Source organism: Solanum lycopersicum, chromosome 6, assembly GCF_036512215.1.
Source record: "Solanum lycopersicum chromosome 6, SLM_r2.1".
Classification (NCBI taxonomy): domain Eukaryota; kingdom Viridiplantae; phylum Streptophyta; class Magnoliopsida; order Solanales; family Solanaceae; genus Solanum; species Solanum lycopersicum.
The window spans coordinates 1844105-1860639 of NC_090805.1; the positions used below are offsets into that span (position 1 = coordinate 1844105).

A 16535-nucleotide genomic window follows, 5' to 3' on the forward strand; every position below is an offset into this window, starting at 1 on the left:
AAGATCGAAATCTGAAAGAGAGGATTCAATTCCCAAAATTCAAAAAACTCATCATATAAAGAAAAAATGAATTTAATCAAAGAAAAACATCAACCCTAAAGAAGATATATATAATCATTTTACGCATGCACTCATAAAGTTATTTTGCTGGTCAATATTCCCCTAAAAGTTCAAAACCTTTTGAATTAGTCCTCATATTTATAGGAATATTTATAATATAAAATTTGGTGAATTTAATTTTAATATATTTATTACTAAATTCTATTATATATTAAAATTGAAGGGATTAAGTTATGACCTGGCATTTAATCCATTTTGAACTAATCTATTTCGATTTAAGTAATAATTGTATGTGTCATTAACTCAATCTATTTTGATCTGCTCAAATTCAATCTTATCCGTATAATTAACATTCGTAATCTCTATTTTAAACAATTTTCAGCTTTTTTTTGTATCTTTCAAATTGGTGGAGCCATGCAAATTATATCATTGTCTGAATTAATGGATAAAATCTTTTTACTATTATTTTAACTGATTGATGTTGTAGCATGCCTACTATCATTGTTCATATATTACATCAAATTAAAAAATTTTAAAAAATGAATATCATTATATATACATATAGGTATAGGGTACTCTATAGACTAGCTAATTATATTGTGTCATCATTAATTAGACTATAAACCTTATCATCAAGATTAATAATTTAAACTTAATTAATTGTTCATTAATCTTGGGAGAATTGATGTTTATGGCATATGCATCATCTATATTTGAAAATAATTTACAATTGATTTCTGAAATGATATCATTTTCAACCTCTTTCTTTTATTTTTTTCGTTTTCTTCCCGCTCCAACTCTCAAAAGATTCAATAGTAATATCACTTATCCTTCAGTGTATCTCGAGTCCTCGATGGAGGTGCTCGAACACCTCGAGCAAGCCTTGCGTATTAACATTTTAACCTTAATTGTGTGTGTGTGAAATTAATTTGCTTCAACAAATAATATATGTCAAACATTAAAGAATGTTTGTTAATGTTTTGCAACTTTAATGGTATATATACAAAACTAATATAAAGTGATTTTAACTTACAAAGTTTAATAATGTTGGCTATATCTTAAATATAGATCCTAAAATCAACTATATGTTCACTTGGCCCAACATGAAAAAAATGAAGATCCAGCAAAAGGGGTGGGAAAGCCCTCTAATTATTTTTTGGAAAATTTGCTAAAACACGTTTTATATTTTTCTTATTTTCAATATCTCCTTTTATTTCTAAAAACCTCTAAAATCTCTTGTTTCTTTAATATATACGGGATATATATTAATGTATTCGAGCCAGTATTTAATGTATCTAAGCTACATATTGTGTATCCAGTTTATTTTATAATGTATCCAAACTAGTTTATAATATATCCGAGCTACATATTATGTATTAAATATATGTTATAATGTATCCAAGATACTCTTTAATGTATGTAAGCTATATATTATGTATGCGGTTAGTGTTACTCTTTAGGGGATTAATGTAATTACAACTATGTGATTCCTAAAATTTTAGTTTGAGCTTATAATATATTTATTTTGGGATTAGATGTTAAAGTTCATATGTGCTATTGACATCCATATGCATTTTTTTTAGATAAAATTAATATATTTTTAATCAAATATTTATTTAGCAAACTAAACCTAAAACAAATATTGTAGTTGATTATCCACACAAAATAAAGTAAATATGATTTTTTTTTCCCACCTATCCTTCTTTATGTATATCATGCTTATTTTTTGTTGAATAACTGATATATGATAAGTTTTATAAGTCTTATAAGATATGTACATTATGATAAATCTCTCAATTCTTTTTCAAATTGTAAGAGTTAGATGTATACTTGAGTATTTTGTTCATTTTACCAGCACTAACTACCACAATATATGACATCATAATATTTTTTTTTTAATAAGGGACCCCAAATTGGGTAAATAATAATAAAATGAAATTTTGTACAATGTATTATGTCATTCATATTTGGGACCATGAATTATTGTGTTATTTACATAATCATGTGAGCTCACAAAAGGCCATAGACTAACATTTTAATTATGTCTTTAGCTAGTTAAGATATTGTTAGTTTTGATTCGATTTTTCTGAATTAATTTTTAGAAAATTTGAATATTATAAATTTATTTAAAATGAGTTTCATATTCACATTGACCCCATTGATGATCTCACCTCATTTCAAATTATTTTTCATTTTTTTATATGAAATTAATTATTTTTTTCCATTTCTCTCTTGTAATCGTTCTTGAAGACTACAAACACTTTGATTGTGGGGTGATGACACAAAAATAAAGTAAATATTCACTTAATAGAGATTATATCTTAGAAAATAAATAAAAGTAAATTAGTCAAAACTCCTCCTAAAGTCTTTTAAAAGGTGTGCAAAGAAAAACGCAACTGATTATTTGAGACGAAAAAAATAACTGTTATTATCAACTTAGAGTTTTCGACGGAGAAAACTTATCCGCATCGAGTGTTTATATCAACAAATTGTAAAATGATTATTATGTGATTTAATAAAGTAAAATGAACTATAAATTTAAACACATGACATTCATATATTGACTTAATATAGTATTCGATGCGAATAAATTTTCCCCGTCTTCGACACTTATATAATCAAACACATAAAATTAATTTCACGATCTGAAAATATATATGGGCTGAAAGATACCATAATCAGATTCATAGCATGTTCCAAAAAAAATTATTTGTTTGTTTGTTTCTTTTCAGAATCATTTCCACCTAATTATATATTTTTGTAAGAGTTTAATTTATATACACAAATAATATACATATACATATTTTATGCTATATAATTATTTAAAATTAATCACGAGTAACTTTTCCTTTTTTTAATAATAAATATGAATTTAATAACTTGTAAAACTCAAGTACGTAGAGTAATCATCCATAAAGGTGAAATCAACTAACATGAAAAACAAGGCATATATCATTTGGAGCAATGAGGTTTCAACTTCAAATCTAGCGCGCGAAAGTCTTTGAGTTATATGATATTTATGCTGATAATATAAAAAACAGATGAAATAGTCACTTGATAGCTAAGTTGATACAGAAGAATTATTGGGTTGCAAAAATCTTTCTCTATATAAATTCTTAAACAAAGTTTTTTGAACAGAACTTCAATAGGTAAGAAGTATGACGAAAAATTATTTTATAACATATATGTATATAATGGAAAAAATTTATCTGCACCGAGTGTTTACATCAAGCCAATGCAATTTTCATTATTAAGTAATTTAATGAAGTAAAATAAACTATAAATTTAAACACGACATACATATATTGGCTTGGTGTATACACTCGGTGCGATATAATTATGTTACACCATTAAATTAAATTAAATTTGCTTGCTACTATAAAAGGAACAAATCTTCTAATTTTCTCCTCAACAACTTCATCATCAATTATCAATCCCAAAATTTTGAAAATGGAAATATCACCAACAAATCAAAGTAAGAAAATGATTTCCAAAGAAGAAGAAGAAGATATGCTAAGTGTTATGCAATTGCCAATTAGTTTAGCCCTAAATATGGTCTTGAAAGTCACTATGGAACTTGGTATTTTTGATCTTTTGTCACTAAATTCACAATTATCCTCTTCTCAAATTGCATCCAAAATTCCAACAAAAAATCCTCAAGCTCCAATTATGATTGAAAAGATTTTGAGTTTTCTTGCTAACCAATCTTTGTTGAAATTTACTCTTTTCAAAGAGGATGATGAAAATGGACCCTTTTATAGTTTGACACCTTTGAGTAGAAATCTTGTCTCAAATAATGATGAAATGTCAATTGCTCCCACATTTCTCTTCATTAATGACCAAGCCATGGTTAATTCTTGGTATAAACCATCATTCTTTTATATTGGTTCTGTTTCAATTTATATATTCGTATTCAAATTTTTCAAAATATCATATGAATTTTTTTTAATCGTAATTTTTCATGTTTTTTAAATATTTTATATTATTAAGATTTATAATATTTTTTTATTTAAATATTAAATCTGTTAATTTAAAGATTGTGTTTCCAATTTTAGAGAACTAAAGATAAAATATTTGACTCTTAAAATATGAACCGTAATACATAAAATTGGGGCGGAAATTTTTTTGTATAGATAAACAAAGTTACTTTATTTTTTGTCTTACAATATTGTTCTCTCTCTAAGTATGTAAAAACTTATACATGTATATTCTTTTTTATATTAGTGTATAATATTTATATTTTATACATAATTAGTGTATATTTAGGAAAACTTTCCCTATTTTTTATTGAGTGGTTATGTATTTATGGTTAAATAAAGGGAAAAGGATCTGCTATATCCTTCAACTTTGTCATTTAGAGTTGATATACTCATTGTTATGAAAGTGACTCATATATACCCCTACTTATAAACAAATGACTCATATATACCCTTTTCCTCTACGGAAATGAAAAAAAAATTAAAAACTTTAATCTAATTTTTTATTATTTTTTTCTAAAAAATATAATCCCATATAAATAAATTGAATTTTCGTCAAACCTATTTTTTTTGTTTCAATGACTAATTTAGATTTATTATTTTAATATTCAAATTTATTTATTTTCACTAATATTCTTGTAAAACTTATTGTAGATGACCGAAAAAAATTCTTCGAACACAAAATCAAATTACAATATAGACAAAAAAAAGTTTAATTTTTTTTCTTTAAACTAAGGAATGAAAGAAAAAAAATAAGAATAAGAAACTCAAATAATTGTAATAAAAGAAGTCAAAAAAAAATTTATGTATGAAAAAAATTTAAATATAGCTTGATTTTGATAGAAGAATCATATATACCCCTAAATAATTTTTTAAAAAAAATTTAAAAGTAAAAAATATAAATTTTGAACTAACTTTAACTTCCACTAAATGAAGGGTATATGTGAGCTGATTTTGTAATGACAGGGGTACATGTGAGTTGTTTGTATAACGGTAAGGGTATATATGAGTCACTTTCATAACGAGAGATATATCAGCTCTAAATGACAAAGTTAAGGGGTATATCAAACCGTTTTCCCTTAAATAAATATCAAGTGAACAATTTAAACTTTTTTCTTTTTTCTGATTTGCAAGGTTTTGCTTGAAGGATGCAATTCTTGAAGGAGAAATACCATTTAACAAAGCAAATGGAATGGGTGTATTTGAATATCATGAAAAAAATAGTAGATATGCTGAGGTAACTAATAAATCTACACAAACATTGAACAAGATAACCATAACTAAAATTCTTGAGACCTATAATGGCTTTCAAGAAGTAAAACAATTGGTAGATGTTGGAGGTGCTCTTGGTTCAACTATGGCTTCTATAGTTTCAAAGTACCCTCATATTAAGGGTGTTAATTTTGATTTGCCACATGTCATCAAGGATGCTCCTGTTTATCCAGGTATACAATTTACGTTACGTTATATATACTAACAGTATGAATATGTTAAAAAAAATGGGGAAGACGGCTAAATGTCTATAATGTAAATATGACTTCTTTTCATCCGTTAAAGAAGAATCTTGGAGCAACAATATAGTTGTTTTTACGTCACCTATAAATCATGAGTTTGACACATGGAAGCAACCATTATTATTTACATTAGAATACATATTGTCTACATCATGCTTCTTGGGATGCGATCCTTCTCAAATTCTTACGTGAATACGGAATGATTTGTGCATCGAATCATACTGGTCTTTGATATGTTGGAACCCACTTGGCCTTAATGTTAGTTTTTGAATTAAAATACTCGTCCTTTCACATATTTTCGGACAATTATGATCCAATAGATGGGAGAAGGATATTTTTAACTTAGAAAATTAACAATAAGGACAGTTGGGGTCCAATTATATAGTAGAAGAAAGACAAGTTTAAGTCATTTTCAATATGTAAGGTGCATTTAAAAATGTTTTTCAAATATTTTATACTATTAACGTATTTTTTTTTTTTATAATAGCATATATTAATTATCATTTTTATTATATTATCAAAAATTGTTGTTAATTATATTTCCTTCTTGTTAGGGGTTGAGCATGTTTCAGGAGATATGTTTAAAAGTGTTCCTCAAGGAGATGTAATCTTCATGAAAGTTAGTATTATTCCTTTTCATTTTATGTGATATATATTTTTAGTTAGTCTCAAAATATGATCTATTACAATATTTATTAATAATTTAAATAATTTTTCTTCCTCTAATGACATGAATCATAACCACAAGAACATAAATGACCTGTTTTACAACACAAATTTCAAAATAGCATACCGAGATATGTCACGAGATTTTTAAAATTAACCAAATCATATTGAGATGTCTAAGCGAAAATTAAATGTTAACTTTAAATCACCACTAATAAATTCAGGTCTAAGTTAAAATTATTTCAAAGTTACTATATTAGTCTTGTCATGATCAACTTAATTTAATAGTGTAAAAAAGTATTTATATTATCTATGTACATAATATAAACTCATACTTCAAAAAAGATTCCTAGAAATTCAAGGAAGATTGAAAGTGTATACAAGATGACTAAAACATCACTATTATAAAGAAATTCAAACAAAAGAATATAAACAAGTTTTATTAAATAAATTTTATGTGGACCTCTTATTAATATTTGATTTTAAGTCATTAATTTTATCGAGCCGCCTAACACGTTAAAAATATTATAATGCAGCATGTAATTCATGATTGGGATGATGATGATTGCATAAAGATATTGAAGAATTGTTGGAAATCTTTACCTAATTTTGGTAAAGTGGTTTTAGTTGAACATATAAAGCCAAATAATCCACAAAAAAATGATTTCTTTTCCAAGAATGCATTTTTTCTTGATGTGCTTCTAATGGTTGTCACTCATGGAGGGAAAGAAAGAACAATGGAAGAAATTGAAATTTTAGCAAAAAAGTCTGGATTTTCTGGTTTTAAAGTCATAAATTCTGCATTTTTAATTTGGATTATGGAATTGTACAAGTAGTAACTTTGTTATATTTCATAAAATAAAGAAGTGTTTTACCTCCTCGCGTCATTTCATAATGTATAGTATTGTATTGTTATATTATATGTATTGTCTTATTTGAATAAATTCATGTATTGTATTGTTATATTATATGTATTGTCTTATTTGAATAAATTCATGTATTGTTTTTCATTGTCAAATGTAAGTAATTTGAAGAATACACTTACTATATTATATATACAATATAAGATATGGTATATATTGATGGTTTATAATATGTCCATTTTCCATTAATATACATAATCTTGATTCATATTAAGAATCTAAAAGTTAAATCGATAACATTTATATTTAAGATGTATTTTTTTTGTAATCGTGCATCATCATATCGAAATCTTGAATATGCCTCTACTTAACATATATTCTTTAAGAATATTATCTATAATAATTTTTCTTAAATGTAAGATTTATAATCTTAAAAATAATATTGATCGTGTGTTAATAGAAAATTGTATAGCAAAAATAGGAGATGATCAAATAGTTGTTATATGAATATCAGTTAAAATTCATATTTTTTTAATTCTTTTTGTTGTATATGCATGTATACATTATTCGAGCCGATAACACTCGATTCAATTGGAACACAGGTGACTATATGCTTTGCTATTTATTTTTCAATATAAACATCTAATTTGACTAAATATATTTTATATTGCGATAAAAGTATAATTATATTACGTTAATGTTAAGATAAGAATATATCACTTAATTAAGATCAATTAAGTGTTAACCTTGTGTATAAAAGACACATGTCTTACATTCATTGATTAGTATAAACACTCAGCGCGAATAAAGTCAATATTGGAACTTGGAATAGATAAGGTTGGCTTTTCTATGTTTTGAATTTGAATTTTATGGATTTTTTGAAGTTCAATATATGTACATATTCAGTGGATTTCTCAACAAAAATATAAAACTTGGCCAAACTAATTGGTTCTTCCGAATCCGTACTTTTCATATTAGCTTCATCCCTTAATGGTTTGGTCGATACTCAATCCCAACTATAAAATATGAGCTTAAGTTATATACACCTTTTATTCAACTCGAGATGAGTAGAATCATTCCACAAATATTATTGACAGGAAAATTATATATAATAGCAAATTAATAACCTAAATTAAATGGAATAGCTAGGATTTGATTTAATTGTGCTCCATAGCAAACATTAGCTAAAATTTGTCAGCGTCTCTCTCCCAAAAATCTCGTTTGCTACTCTCCATTCTCGCTCGCCTCTCTCGCTTTATACAGAGAAGTGTATAATTCTGTTTCTGTTTGTATAAAGCGAGAGAAAATTGTATATACACATGCAAAAATGTATATCTTCGTGTTATACACTTAATTATACAATTTACAAACATTTTACTTCAAATATTGCAGAGAAAAAGGCCAACGAATTATACAATTGTAGTGAAATACAATTTTCTCTAGCTTTATACAACAGAAGTGTATATATTGTGTTTCTGTTTTTGTATAAAGCGAGAAAAACGTATATCTTCTTGCTATACACTTATAATTATGCAATATACATACATTTTAATTCGATTCAACTGTATGCAAAGCAATTATACAATTGCAGCGAAATAGGCCAGCGAATTATACAATTTAGGCCAGCGAATAATATAATTTAGGCCAGCGAATTATACACTTGTATATGTATAGCGAATTATACAGTTTTTATGTTTGCTATGGAGCGCAATTATGCAAAGTTTGCTATAGCATACAAATATGAATTTTTTGTTTGCTATATGTGAAAGTTGTCCTATATTGGCAACCTTCTTAATTTGGGCTGGGCCCATTCATGAATCAATTGTTCAAAGCCCAATAAGAAAATAAATCATCCAAATCAAGGCCCGAAATATAGAGTAGTACATTGTGTTTGATCAATGTTCGAAAAATGCTTATCGAAAAAAATTTCTATTACAATTCAAAACACTTATTTTTCCTTAAAAAATTGATCAAACACCGCAACTTTTTAAAATAAGCACTTTTATCTTATAAAAACTTGATCAAACAGACAAAGGGTAACATTTCTCGAACTTTGACCCATGCTATGATTTACATTACAATTTTTACATATCACATGCCTCTTACTTTGTACATCTAATTTCATATAATTAACATCTAGACCTTACTAAACCATAAATCCCAAATTCTAAAAACATAAATCCATTCAACATGCCAATTGATCTCTAAATGTAGAGATCTCCTCAAATATTGGCAACCTTCTTGATTTGGGCTGGGCCCATTCATTTATCAAATGGTCAAGCCCATTTACAAAATCATCATCCAAATCGAGGCCCGGTATGTTTTGTAAGAAGGGTGGGGGTTGCTTCAAGTCCAATTCCAACAATAATTCTTCGACTCGATTCTTTGTTTTTGTATCATCAGAACCTAAATAGTTACCTCTCCAAACATCTTCGAGGATATAACGGGCCTCGTCATATCGGGCTTGCTTGATCAAACATTGGGCCAAGTTGCAGGCCTTATTACTGTCTGCATAAATCATTTGGGCTTTCTTGTACACCACTTCTGCAGCCATAAAACTTCCTTTTTGCATATAAGCCCAACCCAAATTACCCTACAAAAGCACAATTTATTTCAAAGTGTATCCGATTTTGACGTCGTCATTTAATTTGTGCTTGCTTTTTAAATTATTTAAATTGTGTATTCGCTTCATGATAACTTTAAACACCATGTGTCTAAAGTTAGTCTTAACAAAGTCTAACATCAGATATTAGGTCTAATATTTCATTTTTTGTCTCACTTCAGCTATGTATGCTTGAACTTCAGTCATTTTTTGTCCGACTTCAACTAATTTTGCTTGAAGTTCAGTCATATGTGCGATGTGCATGAACTTCGAACGAAGAAAAGACTGAAGACAAAAATGACTAAAATTCAACCATTTATATTTGAGCTTCAGATAAAAATATTTGAACGTCAACCTATAATATCTAAATCTTGGATCCGTCTCTGACTGAAACGTTACGTCATGAATACCATCAACAAAATTGATGAATGACAACAATGACTAAAATTCAACCATTTATATTTGAGCTTTAGATAAAAATATTTGAACGTCAACCTATAATATTTAAATCTTGAATCTGTCTCTGACTGAAACGTTACGTCATGAACACCATCAACAAAATTGATGAATGAGTAAAAGTATGATACTTACCAGAACTCTTGCAGTCTCTTGGGTGATAGTAACTTGAATCTTCTTTCCATGAGATCTAGCAATTTTAATAGGCTTCCCATTGAACAACTTCCCTTCATATATTTGTCTTAGCTTTTGCTTTAATAACACTATTTGTTCCTCCACTTTTCCACATTTCTACATCAACCAAAAATACACACACACACACAAAAAAAAAAAAAAATGCCATTAGGAGCCAAGTTAGGGTGAGCAATGTGTTTATCTGAATTTCTTTCGCTCGAAAAAATCATTGTATTTTAATTCTCTTACTGATAATCTTTCAATCCATCGATCACTAACTATATATACAGTCGTACCTCTTTATATTAACATTTCATTATATTGATTAAGTTTTTTTTTTAAAAAGATTGATTTTCATGTTCCGTTGTTGACAGTGATAGAGCCAGAATTTTAACTAAGGGGATCAAAATATAAATAAAAATAATACAAGAAGAAGTTTAAGGGGAATTCAACATTATTTACTATATATACGTAAAAGAAATTTAATCGTGGATAACTAATATGATTTTTCATGGTCAAGATGAAACTCTCTCAACCTTATCTAACTTTGTCGATGATGTTATACTATTTATATATTAATAATATTTTACTAAAACAATTAAAAAATATCTGAACAAACGACGTTATTATACCTTAAAGAGATCAAGGAGGACATTGTCTAGGGATTCTTGAGCTTGTTTAGAACAAAGGTATCTAAAAGATTTGATTGCTACAATTGCTTCTTCACTTCTATCCAATTGCTTCATCACTACTGCCATGTCTTTTAGTGCACTGTCCACTCTGTCCCCTTCATTTATTGCTTTCATAAACCATAGTATTGATCCTTCTGGATCCTTCATAATTAGCTGAAATAATATGATTAAAGTCGTTTTATACTATCAGTATATAATAGTTATATAAGTATGATTGCAAAGTATTTAGAGGATAAGTAAAAAATATCTCATTTTCTATATTTGATAATTATGCTAAAGTAGTGTGATAAAATTGTTTCGAAATTAGCTAACACTTCAAACTAACATAAAATAAAGTTAATCTTAATTTGTATAGTACGTGTCAAACGATCCCTTAGTGTGTTATTGTATATGACTATGTGACACTATTACAACAATAACCATATATTTAATTTAGTTCCATGTATAAGTGAAGTTCGAAAAAAGTGATGTATACACAATTGTAACCTTCCTTTATGGGATGGAAACATTCTTTATAAAAAATTATGTACTAAAAAACTTGTTTTTCTGAACAAATTTAAAAGGAGAGGTAGAAACAAGCATAGTTTAAGTTCTGTTTTATACATATGCATAAAAATAGTGTGAAAAATCTAGTTACACAATTAATAAAATACTAAGTACTAAAGATTGTCTAACTTAAATATACATTTGTTCACGGAGCTATTTCAGATATCTCGAGTAAAAAAATAAAATAATTTTAATGAAAAGAATTTTATTTTTACATAAAGGAAGAACAATCGGAAATTAAACTTGCTCCTTACAATACGATACTTGAAATAAAAGGTCATACGATAGAATTTTAATATTCCTCACGGATTAAACTACCAAGTACAAAAGAGATAGACCAAAAAAAAATTACATGTTAGTATATTTAATAGTTTAAAAAATTAATATTTTACAAAATCAACCAATATAGAACATTTATCAGTATGATTTTTTTTAATATTACCAGTGAATCTCTGTATAGTAATTTTATATGAATAATTATAAGTAAATCTATTTGATCTGATAGTGTAAAATAAAAATTATACGATCGAAGCAAAAAATAACCAAAATTGTTACCTGAGCATGTTTGGCTCTAACATAAGGTCCATCACCTGAAGGAACCTTATAAAATACATGAAATTGTTCTTCCTCTTTCTTATCCATCTTTATTTTTATAATATATAGTCTTTAATATATATTTCTTTCAATAAAAATGGGAGGATGTGTATAATATATAGTTCTATATATATTTTTTTAATAATAATATGCAAAAAGCTAAAGTGATAAGATCCATGAATCTGGTGTGAGATTCATTAATAAACATATATAGATGACAAATTTTTCCCCAATCTACACCAATAATTCATCATTGGGGGCTACAAGATTGAACCTAGATAACTATCCGTCTATATTAATTGGCTATTTTTTTTTTCAACGGCTTTAAATCGTAAAGTCGACGAATACATTAAATATTATATTTTAACTTAATTTTATTTCACATTTATGCTCTCAAACTTTAAGTGTGGATAAATAGATACTTAAACTTTTATGAAATTGAACAAGTTGATACATGAGTCTCGCATGACATAATACACGTTGGACACCACATAGGCAGCAGAGGAGCCACCTTACAAGTAGAGGGTTCATCCGAACCCTCCTTCAGCGGTAAATTATATGATTTATACATGGTTAAATAATTTTTAGGTATATATAGTAGATGTGAGCCCCATTTGACTACTTGTGTTTAATTTTTAGATTTTGAACCCCCTTATTGAATATTCTGGCTCCGCCATTGCTGGCGTAGGGTGCGAACTGCCATGTAAAATGTCACGTTGGAAACATGTATCTATTTATTCAACTTTATATAAGTTTAATAAGTCTCTATTTGTGCACAGTCAGAGTTAGAGAGCATAAATATGACTTGAACCAAAGTCAAATGACATATTTATGTGTGATGCATTTTTTAAAGGGTAAAGGACAGAATTCACATACTTTTAAGGTAAAATTACCATCTGATCCTTGTAAGTTTATAATTACAGAAATTCCTCTAACCGATACAATAATATAAGTGATGATACATCAATCTGATGCACGAGATACACTAATTGTTAAGTAATATACATAACATTTTATACATGATACACTAATCTGATGCGCGAGATACATAAATTTGATGTGATGATACATCAATCTGATGCGTGAAAATGAGGAATTTTGACGATTTATAAACTAGTGGGGAATAATGGTAATAAGAGAATTTAAATGTGAAATTTCTGTCATTTTTCCTTTTTTAAATGAGTTTAATTTTTGTACCTTTATAAATATGTTATCACATTATTTTATATACAAAAGTCATAATACATAATTGTGTCCTTTAACTTGGCTTCGACTCATCACGCCCTTCAACTTTGGGTGTGCACAAGTAGACACTTAAACTTGTATAAAGTTGAACAAATTTAACACACATGTCCTATATGCCATCCTACATGTCATTCTTTGTCCTACATGGTGTCCTACGTGTATTGTGCCATGTAGGACTTATGTGTTTATTTATTTAATAGTTGGATAGTTAAAGTGTCTGTTTGTGCATTATGAAAGTTGGAGGTCAAAGTTAAAATTTGAAGCCAAGTTTAGGGTCCAATATATGTATTATTTATGCCTATACTTAATTAGGTATTCGTTCGTTATTTGTGGAATTAATAACTTGAAAAAGGAACAAAAATAATATTTTACTATAGGTTAAATTGCACAATTATAAGTTAAATTTTTTAATTATTATTATTATTATTATTATTATAATAATAATATAATATTATAAATAAGATGATCTAATAATGAACCTGGACACTTTTTAGCAGTGAGTTAATATGAACCTACACAAAATGACGATTGTTTTTCCAACCCACCCTCAATTTTACAACATGAAGGCACATAGGCCCTTTATCTTTTCATATATTTTCATATTTGACACCCAAAGAGTCTAGATATGCAAATTAACCCTCATATTTTAGAAGGAAGAGCAAAGTCGTGTAATTTATTACCTATGATTAAATTGAGGGTTAACATAAACTCGATATATTTATGATATGTATATTGATAATATATTATTTTCTTAAATATTCTCCATATAGTTTAAAATTTGTATATAATATGATTCAAAATTTATCAATCTATAAATCTTGAATCTACATTTGATTAGTGTAACTATCATCGTGTTTTACTTTGTAATATTTTACAAGCAATTTGATTGTGAAAATTGAATGTGCTTAGTGTGTTACAATTATGAATTTCCCTAGTGGACGTTCATTTTTATTTTTGGATTTCACTATGGATGACTTCTTACCTACTATAGAATTGCACAGTGGAATCAATTGTTTATTGATAGATTATTTTTATTTCGAAGATAATGAAGTTGTTTTCGGTAGATGCGCTCTATTTAAATAACTAAACAACTACCTATGCATCATCCAAATATTCAAATATCATTCAATCAAGTCTAAAAACTCAAACATGATTTTTAAAAAAAGAACAGTTTGATGCACTAAGGCTCTCGTTATGTACAGAACACGGAGAAGGACCCCGACCACAAAGGTCTATTCTACGTAACAACTACCTCTACCAAGTCAAACACATATACATCTCCATGATAAATAACAACCGTAATAATCTACTCTGTAACAGATTTAGTTATATTATCCCAAACATTCCTATGAATTTGTGAAATATTCGAATAGATATAAGCCATAAGTTTAGGGCTAGAGTAGCATCCAAAAATTCTAACAAAAAATGAATAAATCTTGTAGAGTCACAACTAGAATTGAAAATGTGTTAGTAAAGTTTCATAAATTTTTTATGTCAACACATTAACTTGTATAATTTTACACAATTAGTTTCCACTTTAGTTTCACCATTGCATTGGTTCAATAAATTTTTTTCGCTTCACATCTATATATTTCTTCCTAATTTTGTGGAGTAGAAGCACCCAACAACATTTGTGATAGACAACACGAGGAACATTGTACTCCAGACTCGTAGCCTCTATCATTTTTTTTATACACATTAAATTTATATCATTAGGTGATGTGGTTGGGTTGTGCACGGTACCATGCATCCTCAAAAGCAGGATGACCTAGGATTAGTCAATTTTATTTTTCTATCGAGTGGAGAAGGGATATAACTCAACAGTCTCTTGAATTTTCACATATTGATTGATATGACAATTCGAGGAAGATTTCACATTAGATGTGGTCATAAAATTAAAAATAGGATATGTGTGTACGACATTACCACTTTTTCCCTTCAAAATGCATAAAGGGTCACTTAATTTTATTTTTATTTTAAAAAAAAATAAAATGGACAATTCGCTCCTGAGTCCTGAGGGAGCGAGATCCTTTATGGTTTTACCAGCCGCTAACAACGTTCAATTTTCTTTCTTTCTCACTACTCAATAAGTGAGAAATGTTAATTTCTTTTTATCTTACTTACAAATTTTATTTTTTAAAATAAAATCCTAAAAAATATTTAAAATTCGCTGCACCTACCAATAAAAAACATAAATCACTGTTAAAAGAACGTTTTATAACATTTTAATTTTAAAAATAATAGGCTACAGACAAATTTGTATTTTTTCTATGTCGATTTTTATAATATAAAAGAGAGATTATGCTTACATTGTGCAAACTCTAGCTTGGATAATGCCAAGTCAAATGTCATAAAGTGATCATGTTTGCTTTTTCAAGAATTAAATTGATTAATTTTGAAATTCAAATTAAAATAGATCAATTTAATTAATTATAAATTTGGTATTATTAATTCCCACTTGGATTTATTAAGAGTTGATAGCAAATGAGATTGTACTATTAATTAGTATAATATTCCAATGTATTTCCATTACATATTTTATATTCTAAATCAACATAGGGTCAATTTAATTAATTATAAATTTGGAATTATTAATTCCCACTTTGATTTTTTAAGAGTTGATAGCAGATGAGACGTATTATTAATTAGTATAATATTCCAATGTATTTCCATTACATATTTTTATATTCTAAATCAAAATAGGAAAATATAAAATTGCCTATAGGTTATTAGTTTTAATATTGTGTTTTTAAAAATGTTGCTGGAGCAATGATTTAAAAAAGATGGGTGACCCTTTACGTATTTTCGAGGAAAAGAGTGATTATTTTAGCTTCGAACTCATAATAATAGCGTATAGGCCTAATTTGTGGGTGAAACGTATGAATCAAACAACTTTCCAAAGACAATTTGATTTTATAGTCATTTTTTTAAATTCAAAAAATACATAATAAAAAAAATACTATTCAGAATAATTTCTCACCTACCTTGTAAATATCTACATGTTACTTGTCAAAATATAATTGAGGCCTATAATTAATTGTATGTGCATGTTACTTATCAAAATATAATTAATTATCCAATTCAACAATCAATAATTAATTAACACTTGTACAATTCAAAAATAAATATCTTATATTAACAAACAA

The 16535-nt window shown here is 27.2% G+C and overlaps 2 protein-coding genes across 2 annotated transcripts; one reads left to right on the forward strand and one right to left on the reverse strand.

The window, feature by feature from the left end:
• The first annotated feature begins 3223 nt into the window (after positions 1-3223).
• On the forward strand, positions 3224-7209 carry LOC101258157 (myricetin 3-O-methyltransferase 3-like). Its single transcript, XM_004240412.5, has 4 exons — positions 3224-3920; positions 5172-5482; positions 6106-6170; positions 6754-7209. Exons 1-4 carry the CDS (start codon positions 3511-3513, stop codon positions 7051-7053), a joined length of 1086 nt encoding a protein of 361 aa, XP_004240460.1. The 5' UTR covers positions 3224-3510; the 3' UTR covers positions 7054-7209.
• A 1855-nt stretch (positions 7210-9064) lies between these two features.
• LOC101258461 (protein SULFUR DEFICIENCY-INDUCED 1) lies at positions 9065-12328 on the reverse strand. Its single transcript, XM_004240413.5, has 4 exons — positions 12106-12328; positions 10945-11157; positions 10274-10429; positions 9065-9673 (listed from the first exon to the last, which is right to left on the reverse strand). The coding sequence occupies exons 1-4, from the start codon at positions 12190-12192 to the stop codon at positions 9266-9268; spliced, it is 864 nt and encodes a 287-aa protein (XP_004240461.1). The 5' UTR covers positions 12193-12328; the 3' UTR covers positions 9065-9265.
• Positions 12329-16535: the final 4207 nt, after the last annotated feature.